This window comes from Paramisgurnus dabryanus, chromosome 3, assembly GCF_030506205.2.
Source record: "Paramisgurnus dabryanus chromosome 3, PD_genome_1.1, whole genome shotgun sequence".
Classification (NCBI taxonomy): domain Eukaryota; kingdom Metazoa; phylum Chordata; class Actinopteri; order Cypriniformes; family Cobitidae; genus Paramisgurnus; species Paramisgurnus dabryanus.
This window is the reverse complement of record NC_133339.1, coordinates 19,744,886-19,768,351: the sequence shown is the minus strand read 5'-3', so window position 1 is coordinate 19,768,351 and position 23,466 is coordinate 19,744,886. Positions and strand designations below refer to the sequence as shown.

Here is a 23,466-nt window from a genome sequence, read left to right as displayed (position 1 = left end):
GGTTCGAATCCAGTCAACACACATGATAATAAAATGTATACCTTGTAATGCACGGTATGTCGCTTTAGATAAAAGCATCGGCCAAATGCATAAATGTAAATTAAAACTAAATGTGTTGATAGTGTTTTTAGTAAAGTCATGTTTTGATTTGTGTATAGATTTACATGTGTACTGTATAGATTTTGAAAGCATTTTAGGAGACACAAGACAATAAATAGCTTTTAATTCAAACAACAGAGAAAAATCCCATAACCAATAACAAATTCACTGCAAAATATTACAACTGAATAAAAAAATGTTTCAATTATTTACAAGTGGTCTTTTGACATATTTACATTGAACTTTTGGGTTACAGCAGTGGTTCTCCCAATTTTCCAGCACAGCCCAACCCAATGTAAGGTGCATCCCTTCGCACCGCATCCCCCCCCAAAGAAAATTTGTAACATAAGACAATCTCAAACTTTAGAATTACATAATAAAATGTAGTGCTGTTGGTTAGCAGCCTTATTTGTCTGAGGTTTAATTACACAGAATTTATGATAAATTCATGTATTTTATAAAATGTAATAAAACTGCCCCCAGAACCATCTAACGCCCCCAGTTTGAGATCCACTGGGTTATAGAAATGTAATTGTGAATTCGCCAGATAGCTCAAACTTTCTGCTATTGAACAAGAAGCGCACTTGTGTTAATGGTTTGTGTTCCCTTAGATGAACAATAGATAATGCTCATTGGGTGGGACCTGATAACTTCATGGTTAAGGCAAGAAGCCATAGTTTTAAGTCAAGTAACTTTGCCCGTATAATACTTGGGAATACCCTGAGAGTTATCCCATTCATCAGAACCTCTGGCAAGTTGTGCCACTTGTTTTATGTGCCAACACCATCAGCACAGTAGATCTTCTAGGAGTAAAAAAATACCCTGCCTGGTGCCTATTTCCATTGGAGAACTGAAAACCAGCAGGAAGACCTGGCAACAGAGAGCATTCCTGCTAGGTCTGTATTATTAGATTCTCTAATATCATTGTTTGTCACGCTGGGCTAACAAACATTATGACTTTCGCTTCTTGTCTTTTCTTTTAGGTTTACGTCTAGAGTGGGAGTCAGATCTACGTGAAACGAGTTCAACCGGCCTGGTGCCGTCTTCCTGCGAGGTGAAGTTGTATTCAAAGCAGGGCGACCCTTGTTCCTCTCTTAGTCTTTCACAGACCTCTTGATACAAGCTGTTAATACGTCCCTTTATGTCTCTGACTGAGCGACAGATTTCAGTGTTTTCCCTGAGAAGTCTGGCGCGATGACGGCGCAGGCCGTCCACGTTGCGCTCCAGTCCAAGTAAGACATCCAGCTTCCTGCGTCGACAGTTCTGAGCAGCCATTTTGTTTTTTCCTCTACGTCGTATGTCTCTGATAAGCGTGATCTGGGCATCACTGAAATGATATTTTGATAGTAGCTGATTGAACTCCTCAACGGGTAAGTTAATGAGAAATTCGTTGGGGAACGGGATGTTCAACGCACGTGCACGTTTCTCGTCACGGCTGGACAGATGCTCCAGGATTTTCCCCTTTTGTGGCTCGTCAAAAGAGTGTTTTGTGGATTTCTTTTGGATGGAGGTTCGAGGCTGGTTGTAGGTATGATCATGTCCGATGTTCTCAAGCCACGGAAGATTATGGAACTGTCTGGCTTCCAAAAAACTTTCATGACACATTTTGGTTTGTTCTGGTGTGTAGCCACCTATTGCTTCCTCCTCTTCCTTAATATGGGTGAACCCCACAGCTCCTTCTTCGGGCATTAAATTGGGGAGTGGGCTGGTTGGTGAAGAAGAGCATGAAGATGACGAAACGGAAGATTTAGACCCACTGGGTGAAGTGGGAGTTTGGCTATAATCAAGTGATAAACCGGAGTCAGAATCTGCTCGGTTGTTCGCTTCAAATTGGAGAAAGTTAGATTGGCTTAATTCTTCTAGGGTCAAATCCATTAAACCAATTTCATCAAGCATGGCTTCTTCCAGCAGAGGATCTAAATGGCTTGTCGTGTTTTGTTGCTCAAACAATGTAGATGGTGGGTAGTTACTGCTAACTGAGCTATTCATTCCAGGGGTTAGAAGGAGATTTATAATATCCGAGTCTTCAAATGTGGTGTTTATATTAGAAGACGTTTCCAAGCTCAAGTTATTGTTAATGCAACCGGCTTCTTCCAAGGCGATGCTGTTTGTGCCAAAACCTCCGGTGGATCCTGGCAGAGTTGCCTGGTGAAGGCTAACATCCTGATGAATGAAGTTTTCCACAGATTCAATATTCCTGTCTGAATCACTGATATTGTGGTGAGAATTGTCTATTGTTTCAGCTGTATCCATTTCCTGTGAGGATAACAGAAGGTAAAACTTACAAAAAATGTATTTAGACTTTTAGGACAATACCTTAACTTTTGAGACCTAAAAGAAGGCTGGTTGCCACAGTGATTACCTGTGATTCCATGATGGCCAAAACATCTTGCCATTGTTGCTCTATGCTGAATGGGGAATCCTCTTCAGGCAACAATGGAGAGATGATGGGCTGCTGGTACTGAAGTGTTTGATCTTCCACGTGTTGTATATCAGGACCTGTTGACTGCAAGAATGAATACATAAGAGAAATGCTGGACTGCTTTAAATAGCTTTGGGAAAAACTAAATTAGACAGTGGTTCCCAAACACAATGAAGTTTAAAATGTCAGGTTTTATAAAGCCTGTACCTCTGGATCATCTCCTGGGAGGAAGGTTGTATCGATGAGACGTAAACACTCTTCAATGGAAAGAGACACGTCCTCTCTTACACCTGACAACTGAAAGAGAACCATGAGTGAGCTTGAGGAAAAGCTTGAATAAATCTCATATCACTGTTATTTATCAAGGTCACCCTGCACTGTTTTGGAATGTGGATAGTCGTCTTCAATGTCAACGGCTAACAAACTTGATATTTAGAATTACATGTAAACTTTGTTAGTCTGCAGTTAAGCATTTAGTGCCCAAATCTATTTACACACCTTCATTTATGCATTTAAAGAAAAACACTGCCGATTTTCAATATTTTACAATCTTCTTACTTCTACTTCAACCTATCTTTTTTCAATGCGTGCATTTGTACAGTGCGTTGTGACTGTGTTAGCATTTAGCCTAGCCCCATTCATTCCTTAGGATCGACAGGGATGAATTTAGAAGCCACCAAACACTTCCATGTTTTCCCTATTTAAAGACTGTTCACATGAGTAGTTACATTAATAAGTATGGTGGCACAAAATAAAGTGTGGGGATTTTTAAGCTGATAAAAAATGAGAACTATATTGTATGGTGGAAGAGCATGCGACATCGGCGTGCAGTAACATCATCACTCATGACTACTCCCCCTCTCGCTCAAACTTCCATCCATATAATTGCACGTCGAGGTCGAAGTGCTGCATACTAAGTGTTCTTGCGCTATACAATATAGTTCTCCTTTTTAATCCGCTTAGAAAATCTTTTTAATTTTGTGCCACCATACTTACTTGTGTAACTACTCATGTAACAGTCTTTAAATAGAGAAAACATGGAAGTGTTTGGTGGCTTCTAAATTCATCCCTGTTTGGATCCTAAGGAATGAATGGGGCTAGGCTAAATGCTAACACATTAACGATGCGCTGTACAAAGATTAAGTGCACGTATTGATAAAAGATAGAAATGTATTAATTTGTCCAAGTTGAGGTAAGAACATAGTAAAATATTTAAAAAACTGTGGTGTTTTCCTTTAAATGATTTTCGTGGTAAATGTTTGGGTGTATTTTATGTACATATTTCTAGGCTGCAATATAATGCAATACACCCCCCATACAGTATGTGCAATGTAGATGTCAAAACTAAATGTAAGTGTAAATCAAATCTAAACATAATCTTATATATTCAGTGCCTCTTTGTGGGTGTTTACATAAAGCTATCATACCTGTTCATTCGCTTCAAACATCTGGTTGTGAAATGGATTTGTGTTTCTCCAGCCATCCTGCATAAAATCCTCCTCATTATACATTTGAAGAGGTTGTGTTTCTGCATTTTCCACCTGGTCCTGATGATGTTCCTGTTCCCACAGTACATCTTCATCCTGCAATTACAAAAATCTCAGTTACCTCACCGCCAGAAGGAAGAACAGAAACATCCCTGGTCAACAGATGTGTTTGCTTTACAGTCCATATCACTTTTGCAATTATTTTATGCTTTAAATCTGCCCTTAAATGTCTAATCCAGGGATTTCCAAAATGTATGATGGCAGGGACCCCCACATATGACTAACCTTTAGCTGGGGCCCCTTTCCTAATATTGGTAAATTCATATTTCCTTATTATATATACAGAAACATTTAAACTGTGTTAGATGAATAGTATTTGTGTTATAGTGAAGTTATCAAACTTCAATAATTGGCTACAATTTTTGCTTGTTGTTTTTAGGGGTACCCTTACATAACCCTCTGGGAGACCCTTGGGGGTTCTTAAATTTTTGGTCCTCAAATTTAAAACAACATGAATACAGATCTGGCCAGAGATGTTTAGGCTTGCTCTGTTGTTAACTTATATGAATCTAAACATACATAGAAGGCAATTGTCTACAGGCAGATTTTGGCTATAAATACACATAACCTTTCCCTGTTCTAGTGGAGAGGGATTATTATAAGGCAATTGGTTTGTTGTTTCTTTGTTATTGAAAGTCCCCTTAGCCTTCAGAGACTGCTTTGGTCCGTGTGGCAACAACAAGGCAGCTGACTGATGTGTTTTTTAGTAGGCCTATTAGGGGAATAACAAACCAGGCCATCCTGGGTTGCGGTAAGGTTAAAGGGCCTCTGCCTGGGTCCTCACATACTGCCTGTTACGTCCCAGACACTTGCTCAGTAGCCGGTAAACAGCGTTGCGAAAGCTTGACTGCTCAGATTGCAAAACAAGCCAGACTGGTGCTGTGGACGCCACGCTCCAAGCCAGCACATGCTTGGGCATATCTGTGTTCGAATTTCTAGTTTGGGGTCACAAGCCTGCCTGGTCAAGTAAAGCTGAGCTTGTTTGAACTACAGTGATACAAAGACGGGATTTTTGACGTCTATGGTTTTTGCCCCCTTTCGTAATTTCGTTTTTAGATAAAACTGCATATAGAAAAGTTTGTGTCTAAAAATAAGGTAAATATCAACAAATACTCTATATTTATGACTTATACAAAACATTTAGTAACACCCTTATATGTTTAGGTCAAGCTGAGGTCACATGTGCAATAGGGACAAAAATGCAGCATTTTGTAGATAGCACTAGGAAACAAGTCAGCCCTTGGTTCAGAAATAGCCATGTGGATCACGTGCATGGAAAGCGGTCAAATCTGATCTGGTCTGTACATGCGGAAACTTGACAAACACATGTCAGCTGTTTCTAAGTACAGAGTCCTTACTCAATGGGGGAATTCGGTCAGTAGGTTCCAGACTGTTACCCCAATAGATGTGTATGTGTGTGTGAAACATGTTTCAAAAAGAAAAGCACCACTTGGAAAAAAGAAAGTAAAAGCTATCCTTTAAAAATCCCCCTAGCTATATCTGTGATTTCGGTTCTTTGTCTTTTCTACCTTGACAAATCAGTTTAATAAGTAGCGATAACATTTCCCAGACAGCAGACGCCTCTGGGCCAGATCAGCATCAAAGTCAGTAGAAGCCCAAAGTCTGGGTTATTTGGTGGTATATGTCCCTTCTCATTTCGAGAGCTCAAAATTGTTCCACCTCTGTTTTAAACCCAGAAACATATCTTACATGCTAGCACACAGACCACCGATCTCATGTTAGCCCCCCTAATTCTCCCGGTGTCCTCAACCTCTCACAGTCAGCAGAACACAACATGCAACAGTTAAATAACAAACGATGGGGAAACCCAGCCAAGCATGCCGTCCTAGAGTCATATCAAATGGTTGAGGTTGCTTAACTCTCAGCTGTACAGTTCCTCAAGGCAAAATTAAGGACACATATTTCTGTCCAACTCAATAACAAATCCGACATCATATCCAGATGAGGCATTTCTGTTTATAGAACTGGAATTAGCATGCAAAGTTCTTTAATATGGTTTAGCTACTTGTGTATGACTAGTTGAGCATATTGTCATGTATTATGTCATCATTCAAGTTGTAATATATTCCCATTTGTATTAACTTATATCCAGGAAATTCCGCGTTTTTTTAGCTTTTGAAATATCTAAAGGTTTAAAGGTAAGACACTTCCTTCATTCTTGGAATGCAACTTATCTGGAAATCATAAACCATGTAGTAACTTTTCTCAGAAAATCAATCAAGTCGGCAACAACTACTGCTCATTTTTCTATAGAATTTAAGTGTTCCTGTAGCTCAATTGGTAGACCACTGCATTTTAATCCCCAGAGAACATGCTTAGTGATACAAAATGTATAGATTGAATGCCAAATTGTTCAGAAATCAGCTTGAACATAAAAGATATTGTAAAGCAACTTTTAAGCATGTAAGATGGGTGTTATGCTAATGTTCATATGTTAATCGTGACAGAAACATTTAACTTGTTTAAAATCTTGACAAATAAATACATGCGCTTTTATCAAATTACCTCTTTAAAGAGTTCATCATGGTCTGGATAATTGAGGTTTCTTGACATATGCCCAACAGCTCCAACAGTGTCATCCTCAGCAGTGTCATATCCCAGTTCTCCTACGCTCAACCTCATGCTCAGCTCTGAGGGGTCCTCCACATCTTCTAGTCCGCCATCCTCAAGAAATCCCATCTGAGATGGAATGGGCACTCCGTTCTCAGGCTCCCTGTTGACCAACCAGGCCTGCAACTCCGGTGCTGGCACCTGCAGATGATCCAGGGAGCGTACCCAACTCAGAAGCCTGCGGGCTGTGAAGAACCCATCTAAATCAATGCTTTTTGGGTGGAGGCTATAGCCATCTAGCATGTTTCGAAGGTTGCGGAATTGAGTTTGAGTTACAGATGAACTTGGGCCAACTAGGACTCTACCGAGAGGGGGCAGGTAAGGATCCACGTCCACGCGCATCCCAGCCAGACTGAGAAGAATAGCCACTTGGATGAGGCCGTCTGTGAAGTACTTCTTCAGGTCCAGCATGGTCGAAACCAATGCAGGGGCAAAGTCTAGTCTAAACGCAATTTGGAGAGTTTCGAAAAAGTAATTAGTCACCCTGTATTTTTTAGTTCATTGTAAATAAAAGCGAAATCTGCCCTGGAAAATCTGGTTTGAAAGCTGTAACAGACAAAAAAAAACAGGCTAAAGTAAGTATGGCCACATTTTATTGTTCTGTGATACAAATTAAATTGAACTATATAATTATACCAACTCCCCAAACATGAATGAACAAATGATAAATGACATAAACTTTTGTTCATAAACATCGCTCATCACAGCCTTGCAGTACCTTTAACCTACTTATGTTTTTCATAAAATCAAGGCATTGGACACACTGAGTCACCTCATGACGTAATCAAAACACTTTCAGTGAAATACATAAACAGCCGAAAAACGTGACCCCTCGTTACATCATATTTACAGTTATTCATTTAGAAGACTTTTACCCTAAACGGCTTAAATTTAACATTATTTCTAAGGAGATAAACACAGTCTAAAAAGTTGACAAGATATTTAACAGATAGTAATATAACATTTTACTTTTTACAATGAAAAGCCATTTTTCCCACCACGATCAAATACATTTTTACACTGGCACAAAATAAATGTAAACAATGAATTAATGCAATTTTATAACATTTTAAAGTGAAAATTTTTATAAAGAAGCGTATACCTACTAATATTGTATAACATAATAAAATTAAGAACAAAATAAGAACAATAGCTGATTATGTATTTATTGATGAAATTGGTATTAAAAGTTTTGTTTACCTTGTCTACGGGAGAAAGTTCCTTTAGTCTCTAGAATGTGAGAGAAGGTTGATCCTGTTGATGATTATGAATCACACAACGTTGGGTGCGCTTTAATAGTGCGTGTATTTATAGAGCGCAAGTGGAGGAAAGTGGTCTCCGCCCTAAATGACGTGTTCAGACTTACGGTTTTCTTTTGGAGACCGCTCATGCTCTCCCCATGTGTAAATGTTTGGGAAATTATAGGATTTCTGTGAGGGAGAGAGCTTTCCCTCTTTGTATCATTCATTTTATTATAGACCATTTTGCAAGATGTAAACAACACTGATCCAGAAACACTTCCTGTTTCAGTTTGTAACTGTTTTCTTTATTTCACATATCTTCAAGGTGTTTGTTTAAATTTTTAATACAGTTCTAGTATGTTCTGTTGGTTGTATTTTATCTCAATGTTTATATATAGTTTTTAAAAAATGAAACAGGACGTGCTTCTGAACCAGTTTAACATCTTGCAAATTTGTCTATTCTATATTGTTCTCCCATTTATACAGTCAGGATTAACTGATAAAATTAATCTAAAATTGGTGTGGCCCATTTTTATCTGTGCTATTACACTAAAGAGTGCATTTGCAGTCAGCTTAGTATTGCTTCACCCTTTGAAGCCCTGAGTATTTACAGCTTTTCTGCCTCCTGTGGCGTAGGGAGTACATTTTGGAGCCTGTCCTCTGAATCAAAGCGGCAGCAGCCCCCAGCCAATCGTCATTGAGAATTTTTTCAAATCCCGCCTCCACTCAACGCCTCCTCTATTCTGATTGGATAATCGAAGCCGAACTCCTCTCCTTTTAAATGCTCGAACCTTGCAGTCTTTTAATTATTTACATTAGATGACAGATACACGTTAGCAAATTTTCTTTCTAAAATGGATTAGAACAGACCAGATGACTTCAGAATACTTTTACTCAGTTCTTAAAACAATTTAAGCGTATGATTTTTAAATACAACACTGTGCTTTCTACTAGAATCAAAGTACCTCGAAGGCATTACGAAAGAACAGGCTTCATATCACTCACGTGCCACTTGTCATGGGCTGTTCGGTCTGCGCAGCTTTATTTTTATTTTTTAAATTACTTTGTAAAAATAAAAGTCAATCCAGTTTCATCATATGTTGTGACGGTTGTTATTTGTTTTTTAAATGTATGTTTATATATAATGCGTAAGTTTCTACTTATTCTACCTCAACTGTTAAACTTATTAAATAAATAAATCAAAATAATTTTAAAGCTTTCGAATATCGCTCTCGCGATACGTTATTGTCACGCATGCGCACCGACGCGTAAAGCTGAGCCAACATGGCGGACATATGGCTGCAGTTGCAGCACCGCCTCCTGTGAGTCAGAAAGCTTCAGGAGGAGCGCTAGTGTAATGACAGCTCAAAGCTGTCCACGTCAACACTGAGCTACCACCATGGACTGCGCGGCACTGGTAGGATTTATGTGTCATTTAATCGCTGTTTTTAATGTATTTTACTCACTGTCACGTTGAAAGACTAGATCACTTGGATTTCTTAGCGTGTTCACAGTTTATGTCTTTGAATTTACAGAGAAATGTGTTTTCAGTTCCAACTATTTGCGCTTTATAATAATGTACGGCTTAGCGTGCTAACTTGAAACATTATTTTTAGACACTCGACAGTTTTAAACAACGGGAAAGATTTCGAATGATAGTTTAGTACAAGCCCTCGTGCATGGATTTTTTTTCTCGCGAAATTGTTGTGGGCAGTAAGCGAACGGATTTCTTCGCGAAACGAACGCATATGGTACATTTATGGGACACAATGTAACACATTATTTGCCACGCAAACTATAAACGGATAATACATTGTAGCGTTCGAATGCAACAATAGTGAAGGTTCTCTTGTTGCACTGAATTGCTTCAATTATTGTAATTTGCTCTGAAAGTTTTTCTGTATGGTAGTGGGAGATGTGGGTTTTCAGAGTAGGACGTGGATGCCACGTCTTCTGCGCGTCTCGAGTGGAGCGCGCGCTGTCTGGATGGTGCGCGCGATTGATTCCACAGGTGGATACGTGGATCAAACCAGGGTTGTTGCTCACAATGGCAATTTTAATTGTCTTGACCTATATAAACAAAATCTACTCCAACTAGCAGTTGCAAAGTAGCAGCACTCATCTCCATGCGAAGGATAGGATAATTGCTATATTTACTTTTTTCTTCAGACAATTAGGCCGATTTTACTTATTAATTTGTTTTAGTAGTTAAAGGATTATACTATATAAACTTTTAAAACAAGGTGTGTGTACACTTCCAGCAAATGGGAGTTCTCACAGTTTATCTAGGGTGGAGTTACTTTGTTGGGCCCTGAAGGTGTGTATGGAGACATTTACAAAATATACAATGACAAACAGGATCCTCTTCCAGACGATGTGAAAGCCATTTCTTCCTCTGTTCACCTGGCCCAAGTTCTGTGATACACTCAGGCTCTGAATCAGTGGTAGTCAGTGCATGACAGAACTTTGGCTCGGATGGACCCAGTTGATGGAGTGGATTGTGAGAGCCAAAAGACACAGACAACACTGTCTGCCTAGATTTTTTCTTGTTTTTTTACTTGTTTTTTTTTTTTTGCTCTACGTGATTTTATAAAATGGGAGATGTCTCTGGATCAAGAAAAAAATTCCTACACCAAAATCTAAGCATAACTTATCCCTAAAATGAGAGGGAAATTATAGTGTAGAAGCAAATAACCCTGGTTGTAAGCCAAAACTTCATATTAACTGTAAATGTATACCTCTAATCTGGTTGACAAGAATGTTGTCCTAAAAACATTTCTTATTTGGCGAAATGAGGAAGGCCTTGGTATGCATTATCTGCATTGTGATTTTAGATTAATGGCGTCTGTGTGCAGTTTTTGAGATTTTACTTATCAGAAATGCAAGTTGAACAACTTCACTAATAATGAATGCTAAATGGTAACTTTATGAATGTGTTTTCAATCAGGAACCATCGCTCTACACAGTGAAGGCCATCTTCATCTTAGACAATGATGGGAACAGACTGCTTTCAAAGGTGCATAGAGCAAGACCTCCTTTATTATATATATTTGGGTTATACATTTTTGGAAGAGTTGCTAAAGTTAAAATAGCTGATTATAGACCTACATATCGCAGTGGATGATAAATTGGCTTATATTTGGTATTAAAAGTTTTTATTAAAAAATAAAATAAAATAATTGGCCAATAAACCCTGTTCCTATTGAAAAGACACTTCGATTAGGGTTGTCACAATGACCTTTAACCTTATTGCGATGATTTCAGATCACCACAATGATTGCACATCTCTCTAAGAAACACAATGGGCAATGCAGCGCCTGTATAAACGAGACCGTATCAGATGGCTCTCATTAAATGAAATGCTGCAAAACTTTGATAAGCATTAACTGACTGGTAAAACATACATTTTCAAAACAGAAATTCCAAATTTAGGGAAGTGAAGGATGCTATTCTTAAGGATCTGTATGGAATAGATTTTTTGCAGCCACTACAGACATGTGGTCCAGTACTAATATGACCTTAGTAGGATTAGCTACTATTTAAGGCCTGTTCTGGTATTGTCAGTTTATTTTGATTGCATTTTTATTTTTCAGACACTTTGTGTTTATTTCTTATTAAGAACTTTCAGTTTTTGAAAGATATGTTCATTAAATAATTACTTTTAAATCTGTTTTATGTGTATTCATATTTAATGCCAGGATTTAAGATTTAATTTAAATAATCACAACAATGTTTGAAAATTATTTCATGAACAAACAAAAAAAATTACTGTATGAGAATTAAATGTTAAAGCAATAAACCAGACAATTAATCGTCATAATTATTAAAGCCCTAAATGAATCGGCATAATCGTCACAATTTATAAGGCAATTAATCGTCAGCCAAATTTAATAATCATGACAGCCCTAACTTCGATGTAAAGCCAAAGTCTGACAGACAGCAAAATAACCAAGCATTATTCACTTTTTAATGCGACCGTATGTTGTTTTATGCACAACAAACACTCTGGTGTGCAGCAAAGTCTTATTGAAACAGTAGCGTGAGGTGTCAGATTCGCAGTACATATGTCTCATATGTCACCAAGAATTTCTCAAATACTTTAAAAGGGTGTATTTATAAATCTTATGCATAGCAAGTGTTTATTTAGTTTCATAAATTTTCCTTTTGTCTCTCATTTAACAGTAATACTTGTGTTATATCGGTAAATTGGACACCCTGCTTTCTCAAAATCGGCATCGGACAATAAAAAACCCATGTCGGTAAACCACCAATCAGAATTTAAAGGGGTCATAGCGTGAAAATTTGACTTTTTCCATGTTTAAATGTAACAATTGGGTCGCCAGTGCTTCTATCAACCTAGAAAATGTGAAAAAGATCAACACAGTAATTTTGTTTGGGTAAGCCATTTCCTGCAAGCATGTGAAAAATTAGGTCGTTCAGATTTGCCTGTTTTGTGGGGTAGGTAACAAGGCGAATTACAATAATACCGCCCCCTTAATCTGCACTATCCAACCACAGCACTGCCATAGTGCAGAGAGAAAGAGAGAGAAAAGAAGGAATTAACAACACAATTGAGTTTCAATTACAACAAACCACCATCATTGTGATCAGTGTTTGCACTTTATCCGCTCATTTGCATTTGTAAAGGACACACCCAAAAACGGCACACTTTCGCGTAGGCCTGCAAAGTGGCAAGTTTAACATGCTATAATAAATTATCCGTGGGGTATTTTGAGCTAAAACCTTACCTACGCACTCTGGGGACACAAAATATTTATTTTATATCTTTAAAAAATCTCATAATATGACCTCTTTAAAGATTGTTGCAGTAATGCGTAGATAATCAGATGCCATTATGTGCGTATAATACTTTAGAGTTTAGTTTTAGATTTAATTAAATGCATGATAGACGGATTTTAGCAGTAACAACATAAACAAGCAGCTTTTTGTGGTCAATACACATAACTTCCGGGTAACTCTGCTGAGAATAAACAACAACAAAGTATTTTTAAATTAGTTTATTTATATAACAAGCAAAAATAAACAACATGTAGGTTACCTAGGAAACCAAAACATTTGTTATTTTCGACGAGGTATTTGTTCAGGAGTTAGGTTTAGCAACTAGTCAGACCATTAAAAAAAAGGAACCAGAAGTTCCGACCAGAAGTGTAATCGCGTTACTGCATGTGCGTCTGATGAAACAGTCTATAACCAGATAGTCCAGGCAGGTGTTTAAGGGACACAAGGCAGCATTTTTAAGTTAATAAATCATCTTCGGAAGTCGTTATATGGTTAAATGACTCATTACCGGACGAATGAAGACTCTCTCGCCCGCCCCTACCGTTTGTAGGAAGAATACCCCACTTGCAAGTTTGCTGTATCCGACCCAGGGTCCTTCAGTCTCGCAAAGTCTCAGATATCGCGAGAAGCAGGATCACTTTACGGCAAACAACACAGAGGCAGGCGAGCTAAACACGGCTAGCGATTGTTGCAAATGGCAGAGCCGGGGAAGAAGCATCGAAAACCCTTGACGGAAGGGAAACCTAACTGGATTGGAAATAAGCTGATCAACTTGGTTCCGAGGGGGGAGGGACAACAGTTCGTTTTTACGACAGTAAGTTTGAAAGTATTTACTTTCAGACACTAGGGGGAGCTCGTAGAGAAATATTACGCAGACTTGCCTGGTTTCCCTTTAAATCTCAACTGGCGCATAATGTTAGTTTCATACCTCCCACTGAGTCATTTAAAACCTCAGAAACAGCCCTGAAACATATGTTCAATCATCAGAATATGGAAATGTGATTTATGTATTATGAATCACCATTAATGTGCTGTAAAACTCTGCTATTTCAGTACTATGACCCTCAGCTCTACCCATCCATGAAAGAGCAGAAGAATTTTGAAAAGAACGTCTTCAACAAAACCCACAAAGCTGACAGTAAGTTTTAAATTATTAAGCAGCCTTTGTATTACAATTTGCTAACCAATACTATCAAATGTATTTATCACAGTGACTAAACAATGTTGGTTTGAGTTGCCTCTTAATCCATTATCCCGTCTTTTGATAAGCTGAATATACTGATTCTAGTGATTTAGCAGCCATCTACATTTTTGGCCCAGTTTTTGAATATCTAAATCTTATATTTAAAGTAAACATCCCAAAATAAAACCAGAATCCCGAACTGTTTCACAGTGGGTTTTGGTCAATTAAATTGTGTCTAGCATTTGCATGGTTCCAGGTCAAATTACTGGGAAACAGGGTGGAGAACCTGTTATAGATTTCACAAATGTTTTTGTCACTTGCCCTGTGGGGTTAAGGTGTATGACACCACGACAACAAAGCCACCCTGATCATCTCACCTGTTCAAGTGTTCGCTTTTTTGTAACATGGTCCGAATACACACCTCTTTTGTCTTCAAATAGGTGAAACTGGTGAAAGATGAAATTGTCTGGTTTGTTAAAATGTATTTTGTTTTTGATGCTAGTTTTCGCTTCATTCTTCTGCCAAATACTTGTAAAAGTGAATGCATGGCTATTTACTTGGGTAAAAAAGATGTATAAATAGCATCCGACCTGATAGTAATCAGACACCTGGACCTTTTGAGAATAAAAGACTGATCTGTAGTCGGCTTTCCCGGTTCTTAAAAGGAAACTGATAGAAAACAAAAAACTGATCCTGGTTCAGCACTAGACATGTCATGTGGGCTGCACTCCTTTGCCAATTGTACTGTGCTGTATTGCCCGAACTGCTTCACAATTCATAATTTCAGATTTTGTCCATTAAATATATTAAATACCCCTCATCCTCATTTTTTCTAAAAGCAAATTGTCTGATCTTGGTTAGCTTGTTCATTTTAATTGTGTTACTGAATTATATATATATATATATATATATATATATATATATATATATATATATATATATATATATATATATATATATATATATATATATATATATATATATATATATATATATATATATATATATATATATATCAAATTTTTCAATTAAAGTCAATATATCATTATTTTTTATCTGCCATAATAAAATAATGCATTTTTCATTATTTTTATATAAGGGCACATTGCATTTGTACATGTATTTATTTCTTGTAATGCATTAGATTTTTTAAAAAAATTTTTGAGCTAAAATAAATGTCTTATTTCGTTTTCTCCATGCAGATGAGATTGCTTTCGTAGAGGGAATGACGATAGTCTACAAGAGCAGTATAGATTTGTTCTTCTACGTAGTTGGCAGCGCACAGGAGAATGAGGTAAGTCATCCATACAGATGAGCATAAAGCCATAGGTTGTGTGACTTATTTTGCATGTGACAGCAACTCTTACAGTTTAAAAAAAAAAGTCTTTATGCTGGTAAGCCTTGAAACATTTGATTATTTTTTTTGTATACCAGGATGCGTCATTTTTGCTTTTTTTTTCTTTCTCTGTATGTCTTGATCTCAGCTCATGCTCATGGCAGTGTTGAATTGCCTGTTTGAGTCTCTCAGTTTGATGTTAAGGTGAGTTCATACTATGATATCCATAGAAAGTTTATACTTTTTTGATGTTTAAGAGGTTAGTTTAATTTATTTGACATTAAATCATGTTTGGTTAATGACATTCCAGCTTCTTTTTCTGTAATCTCCAAAAGAAAATGTGTATAATCATTGCTTCTTTTTTTATGAAGTATAAGTAAAAAAAGGACTGAATGCTTGTATGTAACTTACATTCTGCTAAACCCTCTTTTTTTCTTCTTTTATTTTTAAAAGACTTTTGTGTACATGTTTGTGTAATGTCATCATGTGTCATTCTGGCTCCTTAAAGCTAATTTATGCCAGAATCATAGACATATGTGACCCTGGACCACAAAACCAGTCATAAGTCACATTTTTAATGCCAAAAATCATTAGGATGTTAAGTAAATATCACGTTCCATGAAGATATTTACTACATTTTACAGTAAAAATAAAAATAAATGTATTAATCATTTGAAAATGTGTTGTTATGGCCTTCATTTGGACATCTGTAAAAGCGATTTTCTCAATAGATTTTTTTTGAACCCTCAGATTCCAGGTTTTCAAATAGTTGTATTTCAGCCAAATATTGTCATACGCTAACAAACCATACATCAATGGAAAGCTTATTTATTCAGCAATGTATGTATTCAGCTGATGTCTGAATCTCAATTTGAAACATTTATCCTTGTATCAAGTTTTGTGGTTCAAGGTTACACATGTATGCTGCATTAACCGCATTAAATGCTGCAATATATCAATGAGTTCACCATATTAGGCTGGTCAAGACTGCCCTATAAACGAATACAAGTGAACAGGGGAGCTGTAATTTCTGGATTAAAAGCACAATAATGTTTATATTTTCTAAGCAATTTCAATGGTTTCTGATCTACATGGAGAACATGTCCTGTCTCTATTTTGTTAGAATCTTGATAGTTAGAAATTGTTCATTGTCATTAATTATTCTACTCCACAGAGAAATAGTTTTTATCTAGGAAATCCATAGCTCTCCTGTTTACTTAAGTCTTGACCATTCCAATGTGGCTGTGACGTTGTTGTACGATTCAGTGGTGAGTGTGGCATCTGTGTAAGCCTTTGGTCAGAATTTCCTGAATTCCTAGTATGCAAGGTTTTGTGGTAACCATAGAAACTGGTGGAGACATAGCAAAAATGAAAATCTTCTTACCAACCTTTTTTTTTCAAATCATTAACCTGTGCATGTGCACATTTTTCCCAACAGAAAAAATGTGGAAAAAAAGACTCTGCTAGATAATATGGACGGGGTATTCCTGATGGTGGATGAAATCATCGATGGAGGGTAAATATACATTCTTGACTAATATTCAGGTTGCATGCAACATACAAAAGACACTTTAGGGTAGTTTAGATTAATTCAGGACTAGGCATTGGTTATGTTTAACAAACAAACCTTAGAAAAACAACACTGGTGTGCGCCTTGAGACAAAACAATGGCACTGATAATGATACGTTAAATTAAGGCAGCGCAAACATGCATTTTAGTCTGGGACTAGGATAAGTCTTTTTTTGGGAAACTGCCCCAACAAAATGTATTAATTGCACTCAAGGTTGGGTAAAATATGGACCAACCTAACTGCTGAGTTTAAATAAACTTATGCTGGGTTGTTTTAAAGGAGACATATCATGAAAATCTACTTTTTCCATATTTAAGTGCTATAATTGGGCCCTCATTGCTTCTATTAACCTAGAAAATGTGAAAAAGATCAATCCAGTTTTGGTAAACCATTCTCTGCAAGCATGTGAAATTTTGCTCCCCTTGTGATGTCAGAAGGAGATAATACCGCCCTTAATCTTCACGATCCATGGCACTGTCATTTAGTGCAGAGATCAGCTCATTTGCATTTAAAAGGACACACCCAAAAACAACAAATTTTTGCTCACACCTATGGTATTTTGTGCTAAAACGTCACACATGTACTCTGGGGCCACCAAATATTTATTTGACCTCTTGTGAAATGTCCTCTTTAAACCTAGAAAATATCCATATTTGAAACTACCCAACATTTTGGGTTATTTAAACCACCCTGTCAGAAAAATGGTCAAGATTTGTACTCCAGCTGTCACTGGGGCTTTACTCTTTCAACAAGTACAGCTTTGCACCTAAAAGATTCATATTAGTACCTCATAGGTACCTTTTGCTATTACAGAGAGCTTATTTGTTTCTCAAAGATGCATATTTATAGCTTGTCTCAATGGTAAATATTGGTACCAAATATGTATCTGTGGGATAGCGTCCCAGTAACAGTTAGGGTACATATATTTAATATTTTTTTAACAGTGCAGCTGTCGGGTTGGTCCATATTTGACCTAATTATGAATTTTTTTTTCAGTGTTCATTTGCAACAAAATATCAAATCATGTTATCATTATCTTGATGGTTATGTTTATTTAAAATGTACATTAATATTGATATTAAAAATATGGCTTAAATTCAGTAGCTCTGACAGCCTTATGTTGTTCTTATTTTATTCACAGAGTGATTTTGGAGAGTGACCCTCAACAGGTCATTGAGAAGGTCAACTACAAGGTAAGAGACTAGATAAAGATAAACTATTTTTTTTTTCATAATAAATATTGAGCTATTAGTGTTTGCATTATGTGTTTGTTAAAAGCGCTATATAAATGCAGTCCATTTACCATTATATACTTTAACATGTTTTAAATCGTGTATTTTGCTTTCAAATGTTTTTTTCATGATAGCCTACACAGCAAGTTATCTAACTTGCTTTGATAGCTAGATCCCAGGATCCTGTTTCCTGTTTAAATAATTTCACAATACCTCAGCACATCATTTTATTTTGACCGGAATTTGCCCTTTCTCTTCCAACTGTGTCGGTTTCATATTTTAAATGGAACATGTGGATGAATAGCAGGACTAGTGTAGTCTTTTCCATTTGATAGAGTTTAATGCAATTACAATTCAAATTTAATTTGGGTTTTGCTTTTACGTAGTAGCCGGCTTCCAAAACTAATTTATCACTTTCACGTAAACAGACAAGCTTTAACTAAATGTCCCCTCTTCTTGCCCTGTCAGTATTTGTCAGAGCAAGCGTTTGGCTTTGTCCTTTTTGATTACATCACTGGGAACGTGGAGGGCCAAGGAGAAAGACGCCAGCTCTTGTAGCACCGCTCTCCTCTGGTTTAGTGTGAGAGAGAGAGATGAGGGTGGGAGCTCAGGCAGGTAACTGCATGGCATGCACGAGTGTGTGGAAGTGCCAGAAGCAGCCAATCAATATTAAGCAAACGTCATGCCACGCTCCCTGATGTCTGGCCATAAAACTCTTTCTGTGGAGTGGGAACACTGAATCACATGAGTTATGCTTACAGGCACTCACTCGATCAATGGCATGATCTCAGTGTAACAGACCTCAGTCCAGACTGCTGACTGATGGGTTATAAATCCAGTGGGCAGTGCTATAATATACACAGATTTATGTTAGCTGAAGAGTTGATGTGGTGTGCCATTGACCTAACACCTAACAAGTATTGCATTTTGCACGGATGGTTGCTGCATTCGTTGTTTCATTTCAGTTTCTCCGCATTCTGATTGTTTTACAGGCGGAGGACGGCCCATTATCAGAGCAGAGTGTTGCGCAGGTATAGTACACACAAATACACCTTTGCACGCATGCAAATGCACACAAACATAACCTTCAATTTCAACTGTTAATGGCTTTGATGTTAAACTGTCCTCTCTTATAACTCTTAAAATATCTAACATATCTTCGTTAATCTAACCATCATTAACATCTGTGCTTATTTAATTCTCATTCTTCCCCACTAACCTTTAACCCTTACAGCACATCACTGAGAAACTGAATATCACATCTAATGTAAGTGCACACATACCTGTGCATGCACGTGCACGGGCCTGTTCAGGGTTGATGTAGTGTTTTGTTTTTCCAGATGGAAACAAGACTGTATAGAATAGAAATATAGATTCTTAATTTTTTTTACTTTTTATGATAAATGTGTTTTTCCAAAAAGAGAGGAATACAGCAATTTTGAATACTGTAGTAGTTGACAGTAGAGCCCATTAAATTGACTGCACGTCTGATAAAGCTTAGCAGCGCTATGAGTCCAATATTGCGGTTTTCATGCGCCACCTTGTGGCCATAATATGACATTTTCGGAGTATTAAAAGACAGAGTTCACCAAAGAAAATTAAAATATTGTCATCGTTTACACACTCTAATGTTGTTACAAATATATACATTTCTTTGTTCTGTTGATTTAAAGTTTGTAAACTACTTTATGTTCATTTCACTACTGTTTTGTAAGTCTAACTTATATACATATCCATTTGTAAGTTTCTGTAGGATATTATGTTCATAGTACACACCCACCTGTAAATTATTTCCATAGTATCACCTAATCCTGTACCTGTGCAAATACTGATATCCTGAATATAATCTAATTTAATCAAACTGATCAGAGGCCCCATTGACTTTCCTTTGTCCTACTATGGAAGTCAATGGGGCTCATGTTCGGTTTGGTTTAACAGTTTTTCAAAATATCTTCCTCTTTGGTCATCAGATCAAAGAAATTTATACAGGTTTGTAACAACATGAGGGTGACTGAAAGATGACAGAGGTTTCATATTTCGGTGAACTATCCCAAATGTTGTTGTTGTTAAGAAATGAGCCCCTCATTGCTGTTCTGAAATCAGTGCAGTCCACTGTTTTTTTACAGTGTTTATTGAGGAAATTGTTGTAAGCCTGAAAAAATTTATTTATTGATTTATTTTATTATTATTTAAAGTTTTTGGGTTAAGTTAACCACAAAATTGTTGTATATATATATATATATATATATATATATATATATATATATATATATATATAATATATAATGCTGGGTTAAAATTATGTTTACAACATAACCAAAATATTACTTCATGAACCAATTAACAACACAAACTAATTTTATGCTATAAGACACATTATTTTATACACAGAATAATGAACAGGAGGTCAGGTTATCTACTTCTTAACTGAAAATCGTATTTTATTTCTTTTAGGTGTTGCAGTCAGCAAAGGAGCAGATCAAATGGTCAATTCTGAAATAAGTCAAATAGCCTACTTTTTGTGACTTGAAGGAATGAGTAAATTATTAAAAGTGATTTGGGAAGCAATTTCTTTTTGTTTTTATAAGTTGTAATTTAATGCATCGTAAAAGTAGTGCATAAGGACAGTTGCATCTTATCTTTTGTTTATGTATATTTATTTTTTGTTGAATATTTAGCGTTTTTTGAAATGATGTTTTTGCCAGTCAGTTTCCGAGCAAAATATCAGCCCTGCACTGCACATTGTACTTGGGTGTTTTGTCTAAAGCTGTTTTTAAAATAATTTACTTTTTTAAGCAAACATATTGTCTTTTGATTTTGATAGAGATCAGCTCCTATGATTGTCAAACCTGGTTTGGTCTTTTGTTACAATAGATTAGAGGTTATGTTACACCATGTATAATGTAATAAATTACTATTTTGGTTGTATAGTACATTTAAGTGCATTTAGTCATAAGAAATATTTAAATAAAACCATGCAATTTAGTCACCACATATTTTAAGCTTACCTAAAAAAAGGATTTTGCAATGTTTCAACAGCCATATTTAGCTGTACAAATGTATGATGTTACATTGAGGTTTTCATTTTGCTTAAAATTATAAAGATTATTATATTAATATGGGGTCTGTCAGCATTATTATATCAACAATTGTCTGGCAAGGCAAGACAATTCACACTACATGTGCTATGGAAATTTAGTACAAGAATAAATACCTTTTTAATAATGGAAATAATATATTTTGTTTACTAGAATGTTTTTCTAGGAAATTAAACTGCACATACAACATTCTCCCGTTTACACCTAATTTGTTTCGTTTTTTATCATGGTTTTGTCACCACAAAGTAATAAATATGGTTTTGATAGGAGTTGTGTGTAGTCGTTTCTTTCTCTTTGAGTCTGCGAAGAGCGCATTGTTGCTCCTTCTTCATTGGTGAGAGAAAATGTCCTGTAGACCACTTAGCTTTGGTTAATCATGAATATTCAACATAAACCTGCATAAAAATACCATTAATAAAGAAGGAAGGCGTGGTTTGTTCAGCCATTGGACGCTTTAGGCCAATGGCAAGCGCAAAGCCAGGTCTCCACCTCCGTGCTTCAACCAATAATATGTTGAACTGTCAAAGCAGGAGTGGCCAAAGTTAACTTGGGCTACGTAGAAACATGGGTGTTGACCAAGTAGGGTTAACTTCCAATCAGATTTTTTTGGTGTCGCGTACATTTAAAGATGTCAAAATTTAGCAGTTAGCAATAAATTATTCCTCAAATTTCAGTTCTTTCGTTTTTTAAATGCTTTTAACATGATTAAGTAATGCTGTTGTAATTCATTTTAACAAAATAAGCTGCGGAACTTATGTCTTGGAATAATTATACGATTCTGATACACAGCTATTAAATATTTCGTTAGTTATTTGCTGTAAAAAAAGTTTAAAATTATATTTTATTTCTTGTCCTTGCATAATGGGGTAAAGTAAAATATTTATATGACAAATATATGCTTATTTTACAAATATCATCATGGTATTACTAGGCTACATCATTAAGAGAAGTAAGATAAAACTTTTAGAATGAAATATACATATATATATAAAAATAACAATAAATCAGCTGCCTTATTATTATAATTATTATAATTATTATTATTATTATTATTTTGTTAAATAAGTTTAAACGACTTTTTGTTTAGCCTATATAAATTATTTATACCTTAACATTTAAGGCAGCAATATTAATATGGTATTACAGTACCACATCATTAAAAGAAGTCAATAAAAACTTTTATAATGAAATATACATTTCCTTATTAAAAACAAAATAACAAAAATTCAGCTGCCTTTTTTTTGCTAAAATGTTAAATAAGTTTAAATTACTTTTTGTTTATACAAATTATTTATACCTTAACATTTAAGACAGCAATATTATTATGTATTACAACATTATTAAGAAAAGTAAAAAAAACTTTTTGAATGAAATATACATTTAGTTAATTAAAAACAAAAATTCAGCTGCATTCATTTTTTTTGTTAAAATGTAAAATAAGTTGAAATGACTTTTTGATTATACACATTATTTATACCATAACATTTAGTAAGCAACTTTTTTTACAGAGAAGCCAAAATTGAATTTAAAGCAAATATTATTAATGCATAATTTAGTTTATTCTAATCTAATATAAGTCCGACAATTAAACTTTGTTCCCTTAGTGCTTGTTATTTATGTTTACTTGAAATCTTCTTGTTTAGGCTACAATTAATTTTTTTTTTTTTGAATGCAGCTCAGGTGCTTTCTGATTTATGTCATTCTTAATACAATTAGAGCAATCATTGTCAATGTTCATATTCAAGATTTTAATAACCAAAACTATGTAAAAGATATAGGTAAAATATTTAAGCTGTAGGCCAATGGAAATCCAAAGTACAGTCTACACCTCCGTATTTAAACCAAAATATAATTGTGTATGTATTAAATCATACCCAATTAGATCGTCTATTAAAAAAGTTGTATTTTTATGTAAAAAAAAGAGTACACTACATTCAAACGGATTTTATAATCACAAAGTACTTCGTAAACTTTTTTTTTTTTTTTTTACAAAGTACAAATAATCTAAGTACTTTTATTTATCACAAAAACTGCATGTTGGCCAGTAATAATTTTAAAAGATTTGTTAAAAATGCTTTCCTTATAAAATAGTCGGGTGAACCTTATAACTATCGGTCAGTTGTATGGAGTGCACTGTAACATATATGATTAAACGTGAAAATGGTATGTTACATTTATGCATAAGCCTACCAAAAGGTAGGTCGGTAGCAACATACAGTCGTCCTGGAATGCTATTTACACAGTTAAAATACAGCTGTTTAAAATAAAGGCATCTGAATAGTATCACAGATAAAAAGGAAAAAAAA

At 35.7% G+C, this 23,466-nt stretch overlaps 2 protein-coding genes across 4 annotated transcripts; one reads left to right on the top strand and one right to left on the bottom strand.

The window, feature by feature from the left end:
* Positions 1-206: 206 nt before the first annotated feature.
* nfe2l1a (nfe2 like bZIP transcription factor 1a) lies at positions 207-8,000 on the bottom strand. Its single transcript, XM_065277830.2, has 6 exons — positions 7,900-8,000; positions 6,595-7,245; positions 3,949-4,104; positions 2,729-2,818; positions 2,462-2,605; positions 207-2,355 (listed from the first exon to the last, which is right to left on the bottom strand). Exons 2-6 carry the CDS (start codon positions 7,108-7,110, stop codon positions 1,051-1,053), a joined length of 2,211 nt encoding a protein of 736 aa, XP_065133902.2. The 5' UTR covers positions 7,111-7,245; positions 7,900-8,000; the 3' UTR covers positions 207-1,050.
* Positions 8,001-9,219: 1,219 nt separating this feature from the next.
* copz2 (COPI coat complex subunit zeta 2) lies at positions 9,220-21,429 on the top strand. Of its 3 annotated transcripts, XM_065252792.2 has the most exons (10): positions 9,220-9,357; positions 10,888-10,956; positions 13,794-13,878; positions 15,126-15,217; positions 15,408-15,463; positions 16,698-16,775; positions 17,972-18,023; positions 19,055-19,093; positions 19,297-19,329; positions 20,517-21,429. In XM_065252792.2, exons 1-10 carry the CDS (start codon positions 9,340-9,342, stop codon positions 20,562-20,564), a joined length of 570 nt encoding a protein of 189 aa, XP_065108864.1. In that variant the 5' UTR covers positions 9,220-9,339; the 3' UTR covers positions 20,565-21,429. The 3 variants fall into 3 exon arrangements, with proteins under 3 accessions (XP_065108864.1, XP_065108865.1, XP_065108866.1); XM_065252794.2 differs by lacking the exon at positions 19,297-19,329 and having other exon boundaries at positions 9,228-9,357; XM_065252793.2 differs by lacking the exons at positions 19,055-19,093; positions 19,297-19,329; positions 20,517-21,429 and adding an exon at positions 18,531-19,042.
* Positions 21,430-23,466: the final 2,037 nt, after the last annotated feature.